Source organism: Molothrus ater, chromosome 1, assembly GCF_012460135.2.
Source record: "Molothrus ater isolate BHLD 08-10-18 breed brown headed cowbird chromosome 1, BPBGC_Mater_1.1, whole genome shotgun sequence".
Classification (NCBI taxonomy): domain Eukaryota; kingdom Metazoa; phylum Chordata; class Aves; order Passeriformes; family Icteridae; genus Molothrus; species Molothrus ater.
Window position 1 is genome coordinate 47,690,475 of NC_050478.2, and position 21,587 is coordinate 47,712,061.

General features: G+C 44.3%; 1 protein-coding gene across 1 annotated transcript in view; it reads left to right on the forward strand.

Moving 5' to 3' along the window:
- The window catches only part of EEPD1 (endonuclease/exonuclease/phosphatase family domain containing 1), a 62,332-nt gene extending 42,821 nt beyond the window's left edge, over positions 1 to 19,511 (forward strand). Inside the window, 5 exon segments of the mRNA XM_036379025.2 lie at positions 6,398 to 6,508; positions 10,026 to 10,160; positions 11,409 to 11,541; positions 18,720 to 18,914; positions 19,012 to 19,511. Of these exon segments, the coding sequence (XP_036234918.1) occupies positions 6,398 to 6,508; positions 10,026 to 10,160; positions 11,409 to 11,541; positions 18,720 to 18,914; positions 19,012 to 19,211 (774 nt within the window). The 3' untranslated portion in view covers positions 19,212 to 19,511.
- The last annotated feature ends 2,076 nt before the right edge of the window (positions 19,512 to 21,587 follow it).

A 21,587-nucleotide genomic window follows, 5' to 3' on the forward strand; every position in this document is an offset into this window, starting at 1 on the left:
TCCTGAAGGTTTCCTTTTTTAAAAGTATAAAGCTTAGAAGTGGTTTTTGCAGCAAAGCTGGGAATTCAGGTCACCACAAGGCTAACAGGGGTGAGGCTGTGGTGTGGTAAATGTTTGCTCTGTGGTCTGTAACATAGTGCCTGGAGCTGTCATTCCAGAGCTGAGTGAGATTCTGATCTTCAGAGGAAAGAAATCCTTCCTCTGTGGGTGTCTGAATTACTGGTGTGTTCTTTAAGAAGCAGAAACAGCATTTTTCCAGGAAAAATGAGTCCTTCTTGAGTTGAGGGAAAAGCTACAGGTGCCTTCAGATGGACCAAGCTTTAGGACCCCAATTTGCACATTATCCCACCATTATCCCAGCTTTGTATGTCCATAGCACACAAAGTTATGTAGAGGTGGTGACTGCACCTGTGGGTCCTGTATTATTTCTGAAGAAAGACAAGGGGTGAATATTTGGCTGTGCTTAAGGGCTCTTCCTTAATTTCACCTCTTGCAATGAGTGTATAGAGCTTTTTGAAGGGTGAATTAGGTAATGTAAAGAATGTGGAGGGTAGCAAGAATTTATTTGGTCATGAATCTGGATGTTTTGATTTAGTTCTAGGAAGAATAAACCAGTACAGAAAGGATGGGAAGGTACTGCCCCAGGTCTCAATGACCCAGTACAAATAGGACACTCTGGCATGGCCAAAGGGGCAGATAAGTTTTCCAGGCATGAATCTATGGCCTTTGCCTGTTCAGTGGATTGAGTCCTTTTTTTTATTTTATTTTTCTTAGAATTTTTCTCCCAAACTTCTACATTTTTAAAAATTATTTCCTCAGCTCTAACGTCATTGTAGAATTTTGTACAATACTGAGAAAGAGAAAACTTTTTCTATCACAAATACATACATATGGCTAAGAACTGAAACTGATTACCTGAAGGAGGGGGTTGTTCTCCTTTGAAAACACTTATAATTATGCCTATCAGATCCCCATCTGCCTTTGTGTAATATCAGTACATGAACAACACAAGCAGTAAAGATGATGCAGTCTTTAATGAAGTCTTCCTGAAAGGGACTATTTGAATGGGCATGTGAAAAATGAACATATATATACTTAACATAGGGTCACCCCAGTTTTCCCACATGCTCCTTGTGTGGAATAGAGCTGGTGAGTGCATCCTGCACGGCAGGGGATGCATCTCCTTCTCATGTGTGTGTTTTTCAACTGTGTTGCAAACAGGAAAGGGATATGCTTGAGAGAAAGGCAAACAAGCAGTGAAGGCCTGAGACAACATTCTTGTCAGTTTTAGCCTTTATTCATAATAAGGCTTCCTTCCGTGCTGCTACACTGGGTTATGGGAGAATGCAGATATCACTGAAACACCTGATGCTCCTCCGTGTCCCTTTCCTGAGTTGCTCCAGCCTGTGGGAAGTGCATTCAGTGTTACCCAGCTGTACAAGTGTGCTGAGCATCCTGGCCCTGCTGTGTCTTTGATTTCCTCTTGACTTGCCTTGCACCAGGGTGTGCCTACACCAGGCCAACAGTCCCAAAGCCTCTGACCTTTCCCTACCTATATCTCAATTGCCAGTACAATAAAATACAGAACCCACAAGTCTCTTCAGCCCCCAACTCAGCTTTTCCTCCTCACAAATGTGATCTAACAAAACACTCATCTTCTGGAAGTCAAATCAGAAAGTTTTGCTTGAAAACCAAAGGTGTTGGTTTCAGGTTCTTGGAAACATTTGTAACGTTTCTGCTCCTGGCTTTCTGGGTCAGGCTTCTTTAGGGTGAGCCAACTGTAGCTGTATCCTGTGGTAGATTGGATTTGGATTATGGGTGTTCAAGTCTGCTTTTTCAATTAGAAATAAGCATACAGTCCAGTTGGATGAATAAAGAAAGGACAATGTGCATTTAATTTTTAATTTATACAGTACATAGGAATAGAGTAGGGAAATGAAGTATGGATTAAAAATGAACATTTCCAGATGGTTTCATGAAGCTACTGTCTATTTTGTTGTATCTTCTATCAGAAATAAATTAGATCATATTTCAGGATGGGATTTTTATTGGAGAGTGTTGTGGGCCTTCTCCTCAAGTGCCACTGCTCAATATACAAGGTGTATCTTAGAGCTCTTCTGTTTACCCTTCCTGTGTGCACCAAGTCCTTCATACTGGGAGATGCTCTGTAGCACAAAACAGCCCTTACCTCAAACTGCAAGTGTCTTTCCCCATGGAAAGACAAATCTTTGCTAATATGACACCTGCACATAGCTGAGATTATAAGGAATTGATAGAAGTTCCTTACTCATCTTGGTACTCATTAAAGCTGCTCCCTCTAGTGCTTATTAAAAGAAAAGTAACTGTGCATATGTGACATCTAGATAGGGAAAATTTATTCTGTCATTCTCATCTCTCTTCTCAATTAAGAGGAACCAAAATCACCTTTTCTTTGATGAAGCAAGTAGTAGTTTACCTCAACTGCAGTGCCCATTTGGCCTGACAGCTTCTGTGGTGGTTAACCACAATGGATATTTAATTGTTTTGAGTGCCTTTCTGAAATTCAGGTGATGATTACTGCACTTAGATGTACCATGCCACAACAACAGGCATACCCTGCAATCTCCTCTTCATTGCTCTTTCTCCTCGTGCCCTTCTCACAGCCTCTGCTCTGGCTCCAGGTCTGAAACAAAGGTATCCTCCAAAGAGCAATCCCTGGCTAATAAGAAATGTGTAATTTATTAAACCCTAAGGCATTGTTTTCCTGGGTCACATTTAGTTTTCTCAGGGCTTAGGAGTAGCCCATCTTCTTTTTGAGCAAAAGATGTTCACCACAAGGGAGGTCACTGGCTCAGGGTGGTCCCCAGACCTGGCATTACAGGAGTAACATTTGGCAGGCCAAGATGTTCAGCATGGAGTGGTGTCATCAGCTGGGAAGGATGACCCTGCTGCACAAATAGCACCCCAAAATAAAACACAGAGTAACCAGGGCATCCTGAAGAAGAGGTGGTGGGAGCTGCTTGTGTGCAGAATTAGCTACTGCACTCACTAGAAGAGACCAAACTTTATGGCCAAGTTAGATGTTCTTGCAGTGCTTGGAGTGCCCTGGGGAGACAGATAGGAGTGTTAGGAAGACTGTAACTGCCTTATGGTTTCCAGAATGTAGAAGCCCAGCATATGTCATTTTCCCTGCTCCTAAATTAGTCCAAGACCCCTTGCCTTTGCTTCTCCAGTCACTCCTCAAATGGGCATTTCTCCAGCTTCTCCCAGCTGCCCTCTGTTCTCTTCCTAAGTCAGCCATAAGTACCTGTCTCTGCTTCTGGACAGGCAGGGAGGGACAGGTACCAGCTCTTTATCAGGGTGGACAAAGAGCAATTGCATCTTTGGATCCTCCCTTTTTGGGAAAATGATGTGTTGCTTATCAGCAATTGCAACAGAGCTTGTCTCAGTCCCTGGGGTAGTGGCTCTTATTGGTGCCCTGTGTGCCAGACAGGGGCAATCATAGAAATGCAGACTAGTTTTTGGTGGGAGAAGACCTTAAAGATCATTGAATCCAACGGGCAGGTAGTTACCTGACACAAGGAGGTTGATCACTCACAAGCACAGGCTTCCCTTTGTTTTGAGTATGCCTTGGAGCCTGGTGCTGCTGTGTTCCTGTTCCCAGGCAGCACCAGCCTATCCCACAAAAACCAGCACCCAGCTGGAGGAGAGACCACAGGGCATCTGTGTAAATAAGCCTGGGTGCTGTTGGTCTCACAGTGTGTGTGTGAGCTTTGAATTAGTATATGTAGGTTATAATGAAGAGGCTGATTGAATTTTAGGAAACTTGCAGCTTGAAAGGCTCTAGTGAAAAATAAAGCTAGAGCTCTTTTCCTTAGGAGGATTTTGGGGGGGAAAAAAAAGTTGTTTTGATTAACTGAGATTTTAATTTTTCTTTACCACTTGAAGAATTGCCTCTCAAAGGGGTTGGCAGAGCTCTAACTTAGCTTTGCAAAAGAGGAAAGGCTTTTTTTTCATTCCCAATGTGGACTAGGAGCTTGTCTGTATATTTTTGCTGCATGAGGGAAAGCGTAATGTTGGTTGACGTTGGGTTTTGTGGGCAGAACAAGATGATTTGAAAAATGCCATTCTCACTTCAGCAAAAAAACATGACCTCAGCAAGTATGCTGTCACAGCTTCAAAATATGTGTGCCTGTAAGCCTTGGAAAATGAGTACAGATTGAAATCAGCTGCTGTAGGCCAAGTTCTCTGTGGCTGGAGCTGTACCCAGAATGGGCTTTTTTTTTCTGAACAAACCAGGTAATCTTATTTGTCGTCTTTTTGCATCCACAAAGTCAAATCAAGGCCTTAAAAAAAATCAATTTGAAGGAAGCAAACTGCTCAAACTAGTCAACTGCAGATGCTCTTTTTAATAAAATGATGGTAGGATTTTTTCAGTCCTGTCATATGCTTTGTGCTGACTGGACCTTCTAGGCAGCTGCAACCTAGAGATAAGTCTTTTGTCAGGTTACATTTAAACTCCTAATTTCAACAATAATTTTGTTTTTCTGATTCAAATTATTTAAGTGTTAGAAAACTCATTGACCAAATCCACTCTGTTTGAGATATCAGATTGGCATCAGGAGTGAATAATTATTGCTGCTGTGATTTATTGTGTTAGCTGAGTAGCACCTGGTGATCGGCTGAGAGCAGAGCTGTGTTCCCAGGCTGTGCAAACACCCTACCTGCCTCTGAGTTCCATAAATCAGCCCAGCCCCAGCACTGCCTGAAGGTACATAATGGGCAACATTGTGGTGTGTTACTGTGGCATCTTGAATAAGAAGCCCCAGCCAACCTCTGCACGTCAGAAAACTTTTAAAAGCTGTGCCAAGTGTTTTTGCTTTGGGTGTGCAACCAGAACAGCTCTTGGTCTTCTGAAGCAGATATGGGTGTCTGGGCTGTGTGTGTCTGACTCAATGCCTACAGCTTCAGAAGCCTGCAGGATGCTGAACTTGCAGACAAAGGAGTCGGCAAAAGATCAGGATTTGATTTTAGTTTCTGAATCAAAAGGTAAACATAAAAATAACTATCCCATTATTTTACTGATATCTATGTAGGAAATACTTATATCCATGCAGCTCTGTAGCTCTTCAAACTGTGAGACACGTCCCACTGCAAAGATTCACTGTGCACATGAGGTTATTGTTTGCCTTGCAAATCCTTTGTTAAATTGCTGCTTGATCTGGAGGGGTGTTCTGGATCCAAGATTTTGTCTGAGGATCCCTCTTCACTGTGAAAGCCTCTGCATTTCAACCCAGTTTCTCCAGTATCAGAACAAGATGATGCATGATGGAAGGTCCCTGTTGCTCTTTCACAGGGATGACTTTTTCCCAGCCCCTTTCCCCACAGCCAGAACCTCTGCCACAACCAGGGCATCTATCTGACTGCTGCCTATCCCTGCCAGCTTTCAGCCAGAGCCTGCCTGGAGCCAACATCAGCCTTGCAAAGGACTCTAGCCCTTATTGAGCCTGGTTTTGAAAAACTCCTAACAAAAAGTATTCCATATTATCTGCACCAAGGAATTTCAGATCCCAGAAATTCCAGGGTGGTTTTTCTTATTTATTTATTTAATTAGTTAGTTGGTTTAGTTATAGTTACTTTTATTTAAATCTCAAGATGTTACACAGGTAGACTCAGGGGCTCTCCACAGTGTCCACAGTTCTGGTATCTCTGATCTGCTGGATGTTAGGATTCAGCCTCTCTAGCTCTGGTCCTGAGCTTGGACATGTAATGGTGTCTGAGTGCTGTGGCTGTTCAGCAGTGACCAAGGAGATGAGCACCTCTGGGAAGCATGAGAAGGACGTGCTAGAGCTGCGTGCAAGTGTGCAGCTGCTTCCTTCATGCACTGAGGAAATCGAGCACGTGTCCCTGGCGTAAAGTCAGAGGAGCCTTAACCCCAAAACTCCAGCTACTGAGCTTGGCCTACACCCTTCCTCTCATGTGCTGGTGGCTGTATTGTTGGAGTGGGGCCAGCCACGCTATGGCAGCCTCCTGCCCCCAGGAGGATTCTGCAGCTGTTTGTGAAGCCCCAGGCAGGGGTGGGATACGGTGCAGCCAGCATCTTTGGAGGCAGCACAGAGGAAACCCCTTTCCAATCAGACAAGTAGCTCTGGAGGAAAAGAAAACGGTCTGAGGGATAAATGTTCTCCTTGCAGGATTTGCACGGAGTTATTTTAGTTTTTATTTATCTCCAATTTGGGGGTGAGTCAGCCTGGGATGTGGCTCAGACCACCTCCTTTGCAAGCCTTCAGGGAGGCAGAGAGCACAGCCTGTGCTCCTCTATGCCTCTTACCAGTTCTTTACTACACACTTTATTTTGCAATTTTTTTAAAAACTCTCCAAGCTGATGTTATTTTTTTCCCCTTTCCTCTCTCTCTAGTTTTGTATGGAGCTGAACCAGCCGACGCTGCCAAACATCCGCAAGTGGAAGGGCCCTAGAGGATGTTGGAAGGGTGTTGTTTCCGAAAAACCCTCAGGCCAGCTACACAAGGTACATTAATCCCTAAGTCTGAACTTTGGCTTTGCTTTTTTTCCCCCCTCTAACCAAGGACATATTTTGAATGTTCAAGGCGACACTTTTTGCAAATCCTTTTTGGCAAGGTTTGTATTTCTTGTTTTTTAAGCTGGCTGTTCCTATAGCTTTTAATTTGACTCTACAATTTATGTTTTGGAAGAACTGGAGCGCACTTGTAAGGAGGAAGAGGTGTGTGTGTATTTGGTGTGCATGTTTTTAGGGGAGGTGGACAAAAGCAGAACAGATACATAGATGAAAAGCCATGCTTTTGGACAAGGTAGAAGTCCTGAGTTTTTCCCCTGGCAGGCTGCAATACTTCCGACATTTTTTGTGCAAGTCACCTGAACTTGCTCTCTGGTGCTGCACTGGCTGGCATTTGGGAGGCCTTCCCAGTTTCCTACCATTTTCCTAGTTTGCAAGTGAAGAGCCCTCAGAGGAGCCCTGGAGCCTGCCATCCTCACCTAGAAGAGTTTATCTTTTGTGTTCCCCAGAGTCATCAGCACAGGTGTTAAAAATACTGTGGACTCCATTTGAAATCTGCACTGTGCTGCACTGTGCTTTTCCCTGCAGCAACTTCTGCTCCGGGAATATATATATATATATATATATATGTGTGTGTGTTTAAATGTGTGTATATAAATGTATTTAAATGTATTTATGTATATGTATATTTACATATTTAAATGTATTAAATATATAAATGTATTTAAATTATAGAAATGTATAAATGTATATAATGTGTTTAAATGTGTGTGTATATATATATATATGGTTAAATGTGTACTGCGGGGAAGTACTGATTTATTAAGATGGTGACAGCTGCACCTGCCTACCCTTGACAATATTCAAAGTGTAGCTGCTCTTGGCTGGACATCACTAACAGTGCCCAAAAGCAGTTTCTCCCAAGGGAAGTCTCTCTCTTTCACCTTTAAGTGTTCTAATGATTTTTCAGAGCAGTGCCCACCTTGAGCTGGAGACTGTTGCTGCTGAACAGGGTTGTTCTCATGGTGCAGTTGTTGCAGTGTGGATGTTGTTGTGGGTAGAAGCAGGATCTGAGACCTGTCACATAACAAGTAGTGCCTGTTAGCACATGGGGCAGTCTTCAGCAATTTATTGATCCAGAATGATCCATTCTGAGCACTGTTATTACTAAATAAGTGGCTGCAGCTGTGTCTTATACCATGCTGCTTAGAATCCACATTTCTTTATTTTGGCTTTTCCAAATCAGGTTGCATCACCCACCGTTCACTGGTTTTGGAGTCATGTTTTTGCAGGTGCACCTCCTTTTATTGCCCTTCTGAGAAAAACCCAAGAACGAGGGGAAAATAAACCCAAAATCCAAAACCCACCACCTGGGCAGCACAAGGATTTTACTCTAGCTAGACAGACACAGTGTCAAGAAGGGTCTAGAAAGATACAGAGTGTCTGAATGTGTCTAAAGTTTAATACAATCCACACTTAATTGCAGTGCAGAATGTAAATGCCCTTCAGTACATTTTTATTTGTGGCTGGAGTTTTCCTTTGGGATCTCTTAGGCCAGATCATAAAAACACTGAATATAAATAGCCATGCAAAGTTGTCAAAGTTGTTCCCTCCACTTTTTCTTTTTTTATTAAGAATTATTAATAAATATCTCAGAATTTCTATGTTACATTCAGAGTCTTAGTCAGTTCTTTCTTGAGCTGTACTTCCAAAGATAACAATGGCAGCTTTGACCACAGGGCGACTAAATAAAAATTATTATCCACCTTGTTTTATGGACAGGAATATAAGGATGAACAGTTCCCAAAATTATGGGAGAAATGTGCAGCCAAACTAAGAATAGAAATTTTATCTATTGACTCTTCCTTTTAGCTGCTTTAACAGGAATCTGACTGAGCTGTAGAACCCTTCAGCAAGCCAAAAAGTCTCTTCTTTTTCTAGGGCTAGTTAGTCTCTCAGATTTGAGCACTGTGTACACAAATGCAGTGAGGTTACACAGTGTAACTCCTAGGACACAGCATCTTTGGCACTAGGTGATTTTGGGATGCTGTGTGGGGCTAAATAACACAAAATGGTGAATGGTACTTCTGGCTTGTGCTTCCATACAGTTTGAGCATTTCAACCAGGCAGTTACTTTTGACTGCCATGTAGATACAAAGTCTGAAGCCTGGAAATAGTCAACAGCTGTTGACAGCAGTTTTATTATTTCACATCTTATCCTGTATCAGTTTTTAGACCTTAGGCTTCTTACTGGTGGAATAATTTTGTCAGTATTTTAAAGGTGACTTATCGAAGGAGCTACCAAAGAATTTGAACCAGCCTGAATCCCTTCAAGGCTCTTGGGAAGTCAGCAGAGCAGTTAACACTTTTTTATTGCAGCTGAAATGGAGAAAACTCTTCCTTGCAATAGATTTAATTGTGATTTGCTAAGAGAAGTGGGTTTGAATGATGCCAAGGGAAATGGTGTCTGGGTGATGGGAGAAGAGGCTGACAGTGTTTGAATTAGATACTGCTGCTGGTGTCACCAGCAAAGACAGCTTTCTGAAAATGCCAATTCCACGTCATGAAGTGATCAAAAAAAAATCCCATTCAAGATCATAGAAGCAGAGCTGAAAGGAGTAGAGAGCTGAGCATGAAGCATACTAGCTGGAAAAGACAGAGAAATTGATAGGGCTGAGAGGTCTAGACCAGATTTCACACTAAGAGACTGAAGGGGCCGGGATATTTATAGCTTGCAGCTGAAAAAAGGCAGTGAGATGGTGTGGAGCCTGGGGAGAAGGAACAACTGTGCACAGCATCGTCTGCTGCAAGCCTTAGCAGTCACCCAGCGAGACCTCAGGACACCAAACTCGTGGTTAGACAATTAATCATGAGGGTAACAAACTACCTCATTACTGACCACACTCAGAGGTATCCAATGCCTTGCCTGGAGTAAGAGGAAATGAGGACAGGTCAGCCCAAACACACACATGAGGGGCAGCATCCTTCAGCCCTGCAGTGGTCCTGACCATGCTCTGCCTCTGGAAGATAAAACAGACTGTTAAATCCCTGGCTTTACTGGAGCAGTGCTGGAATTAGCCTGGGTGTCCAATAGCCAGTATGCAGATGTGAGGGGCTGCGAGTAGCAGAGTGATAAGTGTTTCAGCTTGGCACATGCACTCTTCAGTGAAGTCAGTGGAGCTTCCCAGGAAGCATTCCTCCCACATCTGGTGGGAGTTTTGGTAGGGAACTGAAGAAGCCTATTTGTCCTCTGTATCTTCCACTAAAAGCCCAGGAAACTGTTTCTCCTTTAGGCTTCCTGCCCTCGGCAGGCACCAAGCCTAGATAAAGATATATATATATATATTATATATATAGAGAGAGATAGATAGATAGATAGATAGATAGATAGATAGATAGATAGATAGATAGATAGATAGATCAATAGATAGATATGGGGCTGAATTTGGGCAGAATGTTTTGGTTTTACCATCTTGTGACCGGTATTTCTCTTTTTCCTTTTTAATTCCAGGGAGTTGAATATTCTGGCTTCATCTGGGATACAACAGCTGGCATTGAGCTGAAAGATGCCTCGTCTCAGGAGACTGCACAGACTAATGGCAATGGGAGGCACTCATATCCTCATCCTTATCTTGCACATTTCAAGGTAACTGCCACAGTGCCAGTCCAACCTTTTACTAAAAAGAATTTGGCTATGGTGAAAAGAGACACAGCCTCCTCACAGATAAAAATTTGCACGAGCCTCTGACCCTTCTTATCACTGTCCCATGGCTTGATTATGGATAGGTGTTTAATGCACCTTAATACATGGGGTAGCTCACCACAGTCAGTCCTTTCCCTTGCTCCTGTGGGAGCAAACCTTGCTGCAAGGGAGTATTTGAGAACCTGAGGGTCAGTGGATCTTCAATAGCAGCCAGGCCACAGGGCTGGGATTCTTGTCACTGCCACAAAGAGGGATGAGTGCAGGGAGAATGAGGGAGAATGGAGATGAATTTTACATATATATATTTAGACACACACACACACACACACACATATATATATATATATATTTATATTTATATATATATATATATATATATATGAGTATGTGTGTGTATAAGTCACAGTGCTTCAGTAAGACTTGGACTTCTGTTGCTGTCACACTTCAGAGTTTCCATTTTAAAGCTTTTTCACTAGAGCTAAACCTATCTAAAAGAATATCATCATTTCTGGAACCAGTTCTTGGGTATATGCTGGAGCAAATATGTGAGCAGAGAGAGCCCATCTCCACACAGGCTGTGATGAAAGGGTCCAGCCTAGGGAAATTGACATCTCTGGTAATGCTTTGAGAGAAGCATTAATTGAATAATTATTAATAAATAAAGTATTAGTAATTAATTGATCATACAAATAGGTCAAAGTGATTCCAGGAAGGTGAACAGGAGATTGCAGGGAGCCAACAACTCCTTTCAAGGTACATTAAGTTTCTTGGTTAGTCTCTGTGACAAGGTAGGGCTAATCACAAGACAGCAGTAATTAGCCCCTGTAATGACCATGACATTATTTGTAGCTTATTAACAACTGGTTTTGCATAAACTGATTTTCATAAGCAGCTGACTTCATTCTGCTGACTTTTTCACCACAGTGGTGAAAGGAAGCGGTTTGCTAATGCAAACCAGTTTCCCCAGAACTGAGAGGGTATGAGGTTACTGCAAACAAAGCCGCAAAACGCAAATGCCTCCCTCCTCTTCCTCCCCACACTGAGACACACCAAGACACACCACATACACAGCAGTCTGAGTCCTACTGCTCCAGATTTACCACTGAAAGTGCTGGGAGCTGGCACGTGGTTTTGTGTTGTGACCTTCTATTCCCCATGTGCAGGCATTGATTTCTCCTCCTTGCCCCCCAGGTTGGAATGAATGACCTGACCGTGGTTAACCTTCACCTGGCCCTGCCGCCCTCCGCAGGGGAGAACAGCGGGAAGAACCATGACAGTCACAAACTGGCAGCCTGTGCACAGAGTTTGCAGGAGACTCTGAAAGGTAAGGCAGGGGTTTTTTCTGCCAGCTGTCACATGCACACTTTCTAATTCAAAGGAATTTTTGAAAGAGTGGACTTTGTCTCGGTGAGCATTTCAGAAATACCCTTATCAGCCTCACAATTGTCTTTACCCATATTTGTGTGATGCATAGCATGACAAATGTGCTTTTCCCTTGCTCATTGTCTTACAGTCTTTCCTAATTAACACAAACAGCACAGGAGATCCTGCTGGCTTTGACACCACTTTTTCAAATTAAGTTCCTTCTAGTTTTGTGCTACTGTAACAGCAAATTCTGCGAAAGGAAAGAAAAGTCACTAGAGTTGAGACCTTATTTTAAGTTCTTTGTGGAAATGACATCTACCTGTTATCAGAGCAAAGCTTAATTTTTTTTTTCTTCCAAGAGAAATAGTTCTATATATTTAATTTTTGGATAATTGGAAGCTCTTTGGAAAACCCAATGCAAATTTGCAGATGACTGCTAATGGGAAAAGAGACCAAATCCTGCTTTGGTGCCTGGATGTAATATGTAGAATAATTTTGTTGATTTGAAAGAAGTTGCTCTGGCTTTACATGAGGATGAAATGACACCAGAATTTAGACCTGAGCTTGAGCCCTGAAATAGGCAGCTGGATTTCTTTACTTCATCTCTGTGAGTTTGCTTTTTACTTTGAAGCTTTCAAATTATGTTTAACTTCCTGTGAAGCAGAACAAAGCAGTTTAGATTCTAAATGTTGCTGATCTTGTTACTGGAACAGAAAAAGTCCAGCCCTTTGTTTACTGCTCAAGAAAGATGTGAAAGGGTTCCAAGGTTATTCTCGTGATGATTTTCAACTTGGCCCAGCTCAGCAAGTTTGGTCACTTGGAAGTGTTAATGTCCCTCTTGTATAACTCAAGAGGTATTTGCAGTTTTTCTGCGTGCTCTATTGTAGTTCCTTTTGAGCTGCAGAAGCCAGTCAGAGCTATTTTGAGTGCTACTGATTTAAGTGTTTGTCCACATACCTTAAAATTGGAAAGGATGAAGGTAAACAAAAGGATCAGTTGTTTAGTCCCCAAAGGCTGAACTGAAACATGGGATAAATGTGTAGCTCTTCTGAAGTCAACTGAGCAGCACTTCCACTGCATCTAAATTTAGACTGTTGGTGTTCTCTTTATTTCATGTTTTAATATTTTCATATGGCCAGCACATTACTGGAGCATGCTTGTTCTTGGCTTAGTCTTTCACAAAAGAAGAAATTCAGATTCCTCTAAACTTGTGGGATGCAGGTGTGGTCTCCTACAGAAATGGTAGTGCACACATGTGACTTTGAAGTACCGAATTGCCCTGCCAAAATGAATTTCATGCTAAAAATGACCACCATCCTTCAGTTTTTTCCAAATTAGTCCACACAATATGGGCAGTAAGAACTGGTTTGTGTGTGGGTACTGCAAATTTGAGTTTCTGTTCCCATTTTGCTAACAGATGCCTGTTCTATTTTCTTTTATTCTTACTAAGAGGCAGGTGAGCATTTGAGGAACATTGTTTACTATCCACAGCCTCCCTTGACACAGGGTATAGTATCTCCATATTTCTCCCATTAGATTGGTGGGTCCTGGTTTCTTTTTCCCTCTCTTTTCTTCCTTTCATCTGTACTGGAGAGATGCAGTGGCTGTTAGCTGCTCACAGCTAACTTTTTGCAGCAGCTCTTCTGTCTTCTCTCAAAGCTCCACCAGTTCGTCTCCAGTGTGGTGCCCATGGGCAGCACACAGGTGTTATTCTGGATGTCCTGCTAGTGGCTGGGACCAGGGTGCTGGGTGGATTGAGAGAGTCCTGAGGAGAAGAGCTGGCAAGTGCTGGTGGATGAGTGGCTGGACATGACCCAGCCATATGCACTTGCAGCCCAGAAAGGCAGCCTCATCCCTGGCTGCATCAAAAGCAGCGTGGCCAGCAGGGTGAGGGAGGGGATTCTGTCTCTCATGTGACCCCACCTGGAGAGCTGCACCCAACTCTGGGATCCCCAGCATAGGAAGGATATGGACCTGTTGGAGCAAGTCCACAGAAGGGCTGTGAACATGATCAGAGGGCTAGAAAGCTCTCCTGTGAAGAAAGGCTGAGGTATCTGGGGTTGTTCAGTCTGAAGAAGAGAAGACTTAGGGAATATCTTACAGCAGTCTTCCAGTAACTGAAGTGGGCCTACCAGAAAGCTGAAGAGGGACTTTTTACGAGGACATGGAGTGATAGAACAAGGAGGAATGGCCTTAAAATGAAAGAGGGCAGTTTTAGATGAGATATTAGGATATTAGGAAGAAATTCTTGATTGTGAGGGTGGCGAAGCACAAGTTGCCCAGAGCAGCTGTGGATGCTCCTCCTTGGCAGTATTCAAGGCCAAGCTGGATGGGGCTTAGAATGATCTGGTCTAGTGGAAGGTGTCCCTGCCCATGGCAGGGGGCTCAAACTAGATGATCTTTAAGGGTCCCTTCCAACACAAACCATGCTGTGATTCTGTGGTATCTTCTCTCACTTGGCTTGGCCATATTCCATGGGTTACCCATGCATCAGGGACTGGGCTTACAAGACTTCTGAGAAGACTTAGTAGCAGCCAATGTAACATCACATCCTTCCATCATATGTGTGTCACTCTGTCCAGGAAGGATTTGAGCATTTAAGAGTCTGTTTAATTCATGAGGGAAATCATTCAGAGCAAGGTAAAGGGCATGGCAGGAAGTATCTCCTACAGAGGTCCCCTTGCCCTGCTATGAAGCAAAGGAGGGTTTCCCTGTTCCTGCAGAGAGGCAGATTTCAGCACTGCAGACCTTCTGCAGGCACTGTCAGTCCCTCAGCTGATTGCCTTGGCACACCAGAGCTCAGCCACTGCAGCAGAGGGCTGAGTTAAGCTTCTGCTTTGCTTTGCTGGCCAAGAGCCAGCTGCAGGCACTGCCAAAATTTGCTGGTGCTTTAGTGAATTTGAAAATGCCTTTGCAAACAGACCAGACTTATTTTTTCACCTGAGGAGTTCTCCATTGATAAGGCACAAGGCACATTTGGGCCCAGACGGGTGTGAATGTGTGTGAGAGCACTGCTGAGAGGTCATGAACAGGACACGTGCCTGGCTGCTGTGGGCTTTATGGCACCATGTCCCAACAGATGGAGGCTCTGGGTCCTTGTGGACAGTGCAGTCTGTGTCAGGGACCTTTGCAGCAGAAGATTGGTTGTTAAGAGAGCTCCTGCTGCTCTGTCTGTTGGAGGACCAGATTGCATTAGCTGAGGAGCCTCTGGCTCCTGAGGAGCAGAATCAAGCCCTGCCAGTCTTAAACTAATTTTCTCCAAAAGAGGAGAATCACAGCACAGCACCAATAGGATTGTCTTATTTTCTGGTTTTCTCTCCATCTGATTGTAACTGTGGGCATCATGATTGCAGTTTTTGATCAGTTATCATCTCTCACTATGGGCAAGGGCATGATTTCTTCCAGAACTTTTGCTAAGTTTGGCTGAGAGCCATTGGAGCTCATCCATGAGACCCCTGAGAGCTGCAGCTGCTGTGGGCAGCTCTGCTCCCTGCCTCTGCTGAGAGACCCAGGAGTGTCCAGTTAGACAGAGTCACACACTTGGGAGCATCCAGGCGGGTTCACTTCCTTCCCTCTCATGGCTGGATGCCTGTCAGGGTCTTGGGAGGCAGACAGACACAAACCTGCAGTGCTGGCATGCATGATGTTGTTGTTGCAGGAGCTGGCAGAGGTAGGAGCAGGGCTGCGAGTGAGCCAGGACAAAGGGGAAATGAAGTTGGTGGTTGTCTAGAGAACTGGTTGCTTGCTCTTCCTTGCTTAGCACAGGGCTGCCTGATGTATTCCCCACTCCTCTGCAGTCTGAGGAGCTCCTGTCAGAGGGGAACCAAAAGTACTCCCTTCTCTCCCCAATGGCAAATGGGGTTTCAGCTTCTTTAACAAGCTCCAGCCTATTCTGTCTGTCAAGTTTACGCTTGGTTGTGATTTTATGCTTAGTTATTCTGCATGCAAATTCTAAATGGGTGAAGAATATAGTGATTCCCTCCCTGGGCAGTCAGCTGCAAGCCGACTTCTTACCTCCTTCCAAGCATGCATACAAGTGCTGTAGCTTTTATCCTCTGCTTTTTCTAACCTCTCCAGAATGGAGAGGTTAAAATTTTCGGTCATTTAAAATTTTCACTTGTAAGTGCAGTGGGGTTTTTCCACAGATATTTCATGTAAGGGAGGTAGTCTTGAAGATTTGCTAAAAAAAACATGAGTAGTTTAGGATAGAGTAGAATCGATTTTGTGCATAATCAAGGTACTGCTGTTAAGATCCCAGCAGTATGTCTATCATAATGTCTATCATTTTTAAATACCAAGGATTTGCTCCAGAGGTTTCTGTAATGGTCTTTTCCAACATAGTGTGGAGACGGAAGGAGCCAAGTGCTGCCTGGGAATTAAGCAAGTGTTAGCACTGAAGGACCAAAGTTACACTTCAGGATTCCTGGTCCAAACAAGAAATCTTGCAAAAGATCTTTGTCGTGAGATGTATGCACAACTACCAGCTCATAGCAGGCACGGTCATCCCATTAGACAATGACTGATTTTTCTTCTGGGTTCTGATGGAGCCTAAAAAAACTCAGGTTCAGATTCAGCTGGGTTTTTATCCTTCAAAGGTGGGAAGACTACTGTAATGAATGCTTTGTAGAATGGTATTTAAACTTCATGTTGTTTACAATATGATTTGCGACTTAGAAAGGGCAGAGAAACCACAAATATTTTCACTAACTATTCATTGCCCCTCTTCATCTTAGCAAGCACCATGTTTTGAAGTATTTGTAAGTAATATCCCTTCAATCTCACTTGCTCTCTTGCCTTTTCCCAGTTCATCTTTTCTGCACTGCAAGACAGGAGTGGCATAGATTTTGTTGAGCTTGTGCTCCCTCTCCTGGAAAGCGACTTCTACAGCAACAGCAAAAAATGAGGTTTATCCAGAGCACTGAGTATGGTAGAGAAAATCTGTCCACCCCATCTCCTCTCACACTTCAATCCCAGGAAAGAAAAAGCTTATAGACTATTCATAGATCTCTTCTCTGAAGTCAGCTTTGGCATATTTTTTTTTTTTTTTTGTGCATTTGTGCCTCATTTCACCATCCTTCTTGAGTGTCAAGTTGTGACTTGGCAGCATCTCTGGTCAGCTCTCAGCATTCTTCTGCAGTTGTCTTGTCAGACATTTCTGGCAGTGGTTTGAGATGGGCAAGGAGGTGTGTGCTTTGTCCTCTTACCCAAGGACACAGGTAGGATATCTGCATCCACATCTGTGGGGACAGGAGAGCACACGTTGTGGATATGAGATTGGGGTCTGGAGTTTCTATTCTCCTTTATTAGGGTTGGAAACAAAACATAACTGAAGTAATTTTTTGTTTCAAGTTGAGCACTATCCCTTCAGTCAACCAGGCAAAATAAAGTTGGTGTAGTCAGGAAGTGTCTGTGTGGTTTCTCAACTCATCTTCTGCCATCAGAAGATGATGCTCCTTGCAGAGACTGCTCCTTGGTCCTATTCCTTGGGATTTTTCTAATGCAGAGATTAGAATGAGCATTGCACTTTTGGCAATATGGTGTATACCAGCATAACGCTGCGTCTTCTTGGGTTCCTCACAAAAGTGTTCTTGAATCTTAAAGAAAATCTATTTTAAAATGTTCACGTAAGTTAAAACCAGAAGATATTTCCTGCAGAAAAACAAAACAAAACAAAAAGGCACAGATTTCTAAAAACCTCTGAGACTAAAACTGCTTGTCTTTGAGTTTGTCACTAACAGGGAGTAGCAAGGAAAAGACAGTAATCTTTGGGCTTCAGTAATGCTTGTCTCTCACAGTACCCTTCTGGACAAAATGTCCAGCACACATGTGGATAACCACGTTACATGATGGGTGAGCAACTAGGTCACAGATCAGGCCCAAAAATTTACAGTGAATGGGGTGACATCAGGCTGGCATCTGGTCACTAGGGGGGTTCCACAGAACTCCATCCTTAGTCCAGTTCTCTTCAACATCTTCAGTAATGGACATGGGACTTGAAGGAATACTAAGTTTGAAAACAACACTACATTGTGAGGAGCTGTCAGCTCCCTTGAGAGCAGACAGGTTCTGAAGAGAACCTCAACAAACTAGAGAGGTGGAAAATCACCAACCATATGAAGATTAGCAAGGGCAAGTTCCAGATTCTGCGCCTGGGATGGGGCAACCCTGGTTGTGTGCACAGACTGGGAAATGAGAGGCTGAAGAGCAGCCCTGTGGAAAAAAGACCTGGAGCTGCTGGTTGATGGCAAGTTGAACATGAGTCAGCAGTGCCCTGGCAGCCAGGAGGGCCACCATGTCCTGGGGGGCATCAGGGACAGCAACACCAGCTGGGCAAGGGAGGGGATTGTCCCGCTCTGCTCTGCATTGTGGTGGCCTCACTTTGAGTTCTGGGGGCAGTTTGGGGTGTCACAACATAAAAAAGACATTTAGCTCTTCGAGAGTGTCCAGAGGAACACCATGAGGATGGTGAAGGGCCTTGAGGGGAAGTGGTATGAAGAGCAGCTGAGGTCACTTGGCCTGTTCAGCCTGGAGGAGAGGAGACTGAGGGGAGATCTCATTGTGATCTTGAACATCCTCAAGAGGGGAAGAGGAGGGGCAGGTACTGATCTCTTCACTTTTGTGCCCAGGGACAGGACCTGAGGGAATGGCCTGAAGCTGAGTTCAGAGGTTTATGTGGGGTATTAGGAAGAAGTTCCTCACCCAGAGAGTGGTTGGGGACAGGCTCCCCAGAGAAGTGATCACAGCACAAAGCCTGCCTGAGTTCAACAAGTGTTTGGACAATGCTGTCAGGCACATGGTGTCACTTGGGGTGTCCTGTGCAGGACCAGGAGTTGGACTCAATGACCCTTATGAGGCCCTTTCAACTCAGCATTTTCTATGATTCTGTGACTCTATAATAAATGAGGTATTTTTAAAACAAGCATCAAATGTATACCGGCTGGTTTTATTGTCATGAAGAGAATGGCCATGAGTGAACAGTCAGTGAAAAGGGCTTTAAACAGCATTTCTTTCAGGAGTTCAGAATACAATCACTTTGTTTATTAAGTATTTGTACTTTTCCTATTTCCATTAATCCTCTTGTACTTGACTGATGGATGTCCATTCCTCCCATTCTTCTCTATTTTTCTTGTTTTCCAGGAGAAAAAGATGTAATAATCCTTGGAGATTTTAACCAGGCCCCAGACAGCAGCGACCATGACATCCTGAGGAAGGAGAAGTTTCACCACCTGGTCCCTTCCAGCACCTTCACCAACATCAGCACAAAGAACCCACAAGGGTCCAAGTCGCTGGATAACATCTGGATCAGTCGGAGCTTGAAAAAGGTTTTCACAGGTAGAGCTGCTTGTTTGAAGTCGTGTAACCTTTATTTGGGTCAGGCTCACTCTGGGCATTGTCACCTAACGTTTCCCTGTGCCTCTCTTTGATGCAGGCCACTGGGCTGTCGTGCGAGAAGGGCTCACAAACCCATGGATCCCCGATAACTGGTCCTGGGGTGGGGTGGCCTCGGAGCACTGCCCCGTGCTCGCTGAGTTTTACCTGGAGAAGGACTGGAACAGGAAGGAGGTGACGCGGAATGGGAACGGGGTGACGGTTGAACGCAGCGACTCCCACACTAAGCACGAGCGATGACGTGAACTTGAGGGTGCCTCTCCTGCCACCCACGGAAGGCTCTGGTCACTCATGACCCCACGGCAGAGCAGGACTGCCTTCCCCTCCCTCTCCTTCCTGCTCTCCTCCCTGCACCTAGAAAACATCAGCACTTGATTTTGGTGGTCCTGGCTTTGAGCCCCTCCTGGACAGTTCTGGACGGAGCCTCATGGCAGCAGAACAATCTGCAACTTTTTCCGGGGACACAGTGGACATTTCCACACCTGGAGATTTGCATAAGAATTGTACAGAAAAATAAAGTGTACTTTTAATATTGGAAAAGCTCTTTGCTGAAAGGGTTTTGCAGCTGAACAGGGTTTTGCTGGGAGGGGGAAGGGCAGGTGATGGTTATTTTCCTTTGCCTGCTTGTAAATTGAGGTAATAAGAGAGGCCCCAAAAAGAGAGACACAGTGGACATTCTTGGCAACTCTCAAATGCCATTCAGCACTTGCAAAAGCTGCTGGAGCTGGTCCCTATGTGACCTGCAGTGAGACCTGAGTGTGCCTCTGCCCCAGTCTGGAGAGACACTGTTCCTCTGCAGCCCCATATAGGCACCCCCTCATCCTTTCTTTCCTCCTTCCTTACACTGCTGGCAGGGTCATTTTGCCCCAGAATAGCTTCCTGGAGCTTGACTTTGTCTTTTTGTTTGGTGCAACATTCAGTGTTGGGTTTTCTTCCAGCCCAATAGTTTTCAGGAGCTGGGAAAGCACCAACTTGTCCCTCTGCATAGCCAGGTCCACTTCTCCGGTGCCCTTTGCCTTGCTCCCTCTTGGGCATCTCACAGGAACAGCCCATGTCCTCTGGGCCTGCGGCTGGCATCAGTGAGATGTAGCCACGGGTCTTTGTCTAGGAGTTGGTGTTCTGCACTGGGGAGAAACATCCTGGAGGTCTGTAGATGAGCATATTCATGTGATCCCTGCAGGGGCTGCCCACATGATGCACTGACCTCCAGAAGTCCATTGACTTTTTTAAGGGTTTCAGTTTCTCCCTCTGGCAGACCAGGCAGTTATGCATCCCTTTCCTGAGCCTCACTGCTGTATAAGCCTGGTTCACTCACCACAGCAACCACACAAATACAGTGTGTGGTCATTGTCCATATGGCAGGGATGGGGCTGCTTCCAAGGGGGTTTGAGTTCTGTGCATGTCCTGGGTGGGGGTACTTCAGTCAGCTCCCTGCCTTGGCAGTGCCAGGAATGGAATGTTGAATTTGCCACCCACATGAGATTTTTCATGCAGCAATCAGTAGCCAGTGACCTAGAAGGGAAACAGATCAGGAAACTTCAGCAACTGCAAAAGAAATAGGTTGAGTGTGAGAGGTGCTGAGCTGCCCCCTAACCCAGTGCCTGCTGCTCTGGGCTGCAGATGACCACACAGTTTGCTGCTGAGAGGAAAGCAAAGTTCTCTGGCATGGCTCACTACTCTTGACAGCAGTGCCACACCAAAGGAGATGTAACTGAGGGTTTTAGAGCAAAACAGTAAAATATTCTTGCAGTATTTTTATTACTGTAACTTTCTGAGATAACACCTCATTTCTAATGACTCAATAATAACTAATTTCTCAACAACTAAATAAATTCCCATGGAAACATACACAGTTGAACAGCTTTTCTGTCTGTATGCAAAATTAAACCCAGAAAAAGGTGGCATAGCCTGGGGGTAACTCTCAGACCCAGGGAGATTTCAAGGATGTTTCAAGAGGCCAAGTGAATGAATAAGAACTCAGAACATCAGCCCATAAATGTACCTTTAGTTGCTCAACATTCCCTGTTGAAAATGGAAGGTGCAGGCACTTATTTCTGGGCATTAAAGAAACTAGCCAAAGACCTTGGCTCCAGATTTCATTCTCAATCCTTGCTACAACTTTGTCCTTTTCAATCAGGCCCAATTTTGCTGCCCTCTTTTAATTTGAGCAGCACCAGATTCCCCAAGAAATTCTCACTGGATAACTGCAAAATATAGGCAAAGATGCAATAGAGTTGCCTTAGTCAAATGAATATTCCATGAGGTGAGAGGCATTTATATACCCAAGAACACACTCACTCTCTTGTACCAGCTAGTGTTTCCCTGTTATAAATATGTTTGGATGCTGAAATTATTTTATAGCTCTAGAAATAACACTTGGAAAGGCCAGATTCCATTTATTCTGCTGTGTATAAATAAGTGCAGAGGCACTGAAGCCTAGAGAAGCACCTGCAGCCTCCTGAGCAGGTGATAGTGCTCACAGGTGCTGCAGGGGCCCTTGCTTTGGCTCATGAGTTAACAGGGGCTGCAGGTGTGGGAAATGAGCTGAGCCCCCTTCATAACCCATGTGTGAGCTGTAGGGAAAGTTAATGAGGCTGCTCTGTAGCCCAGAGGTTC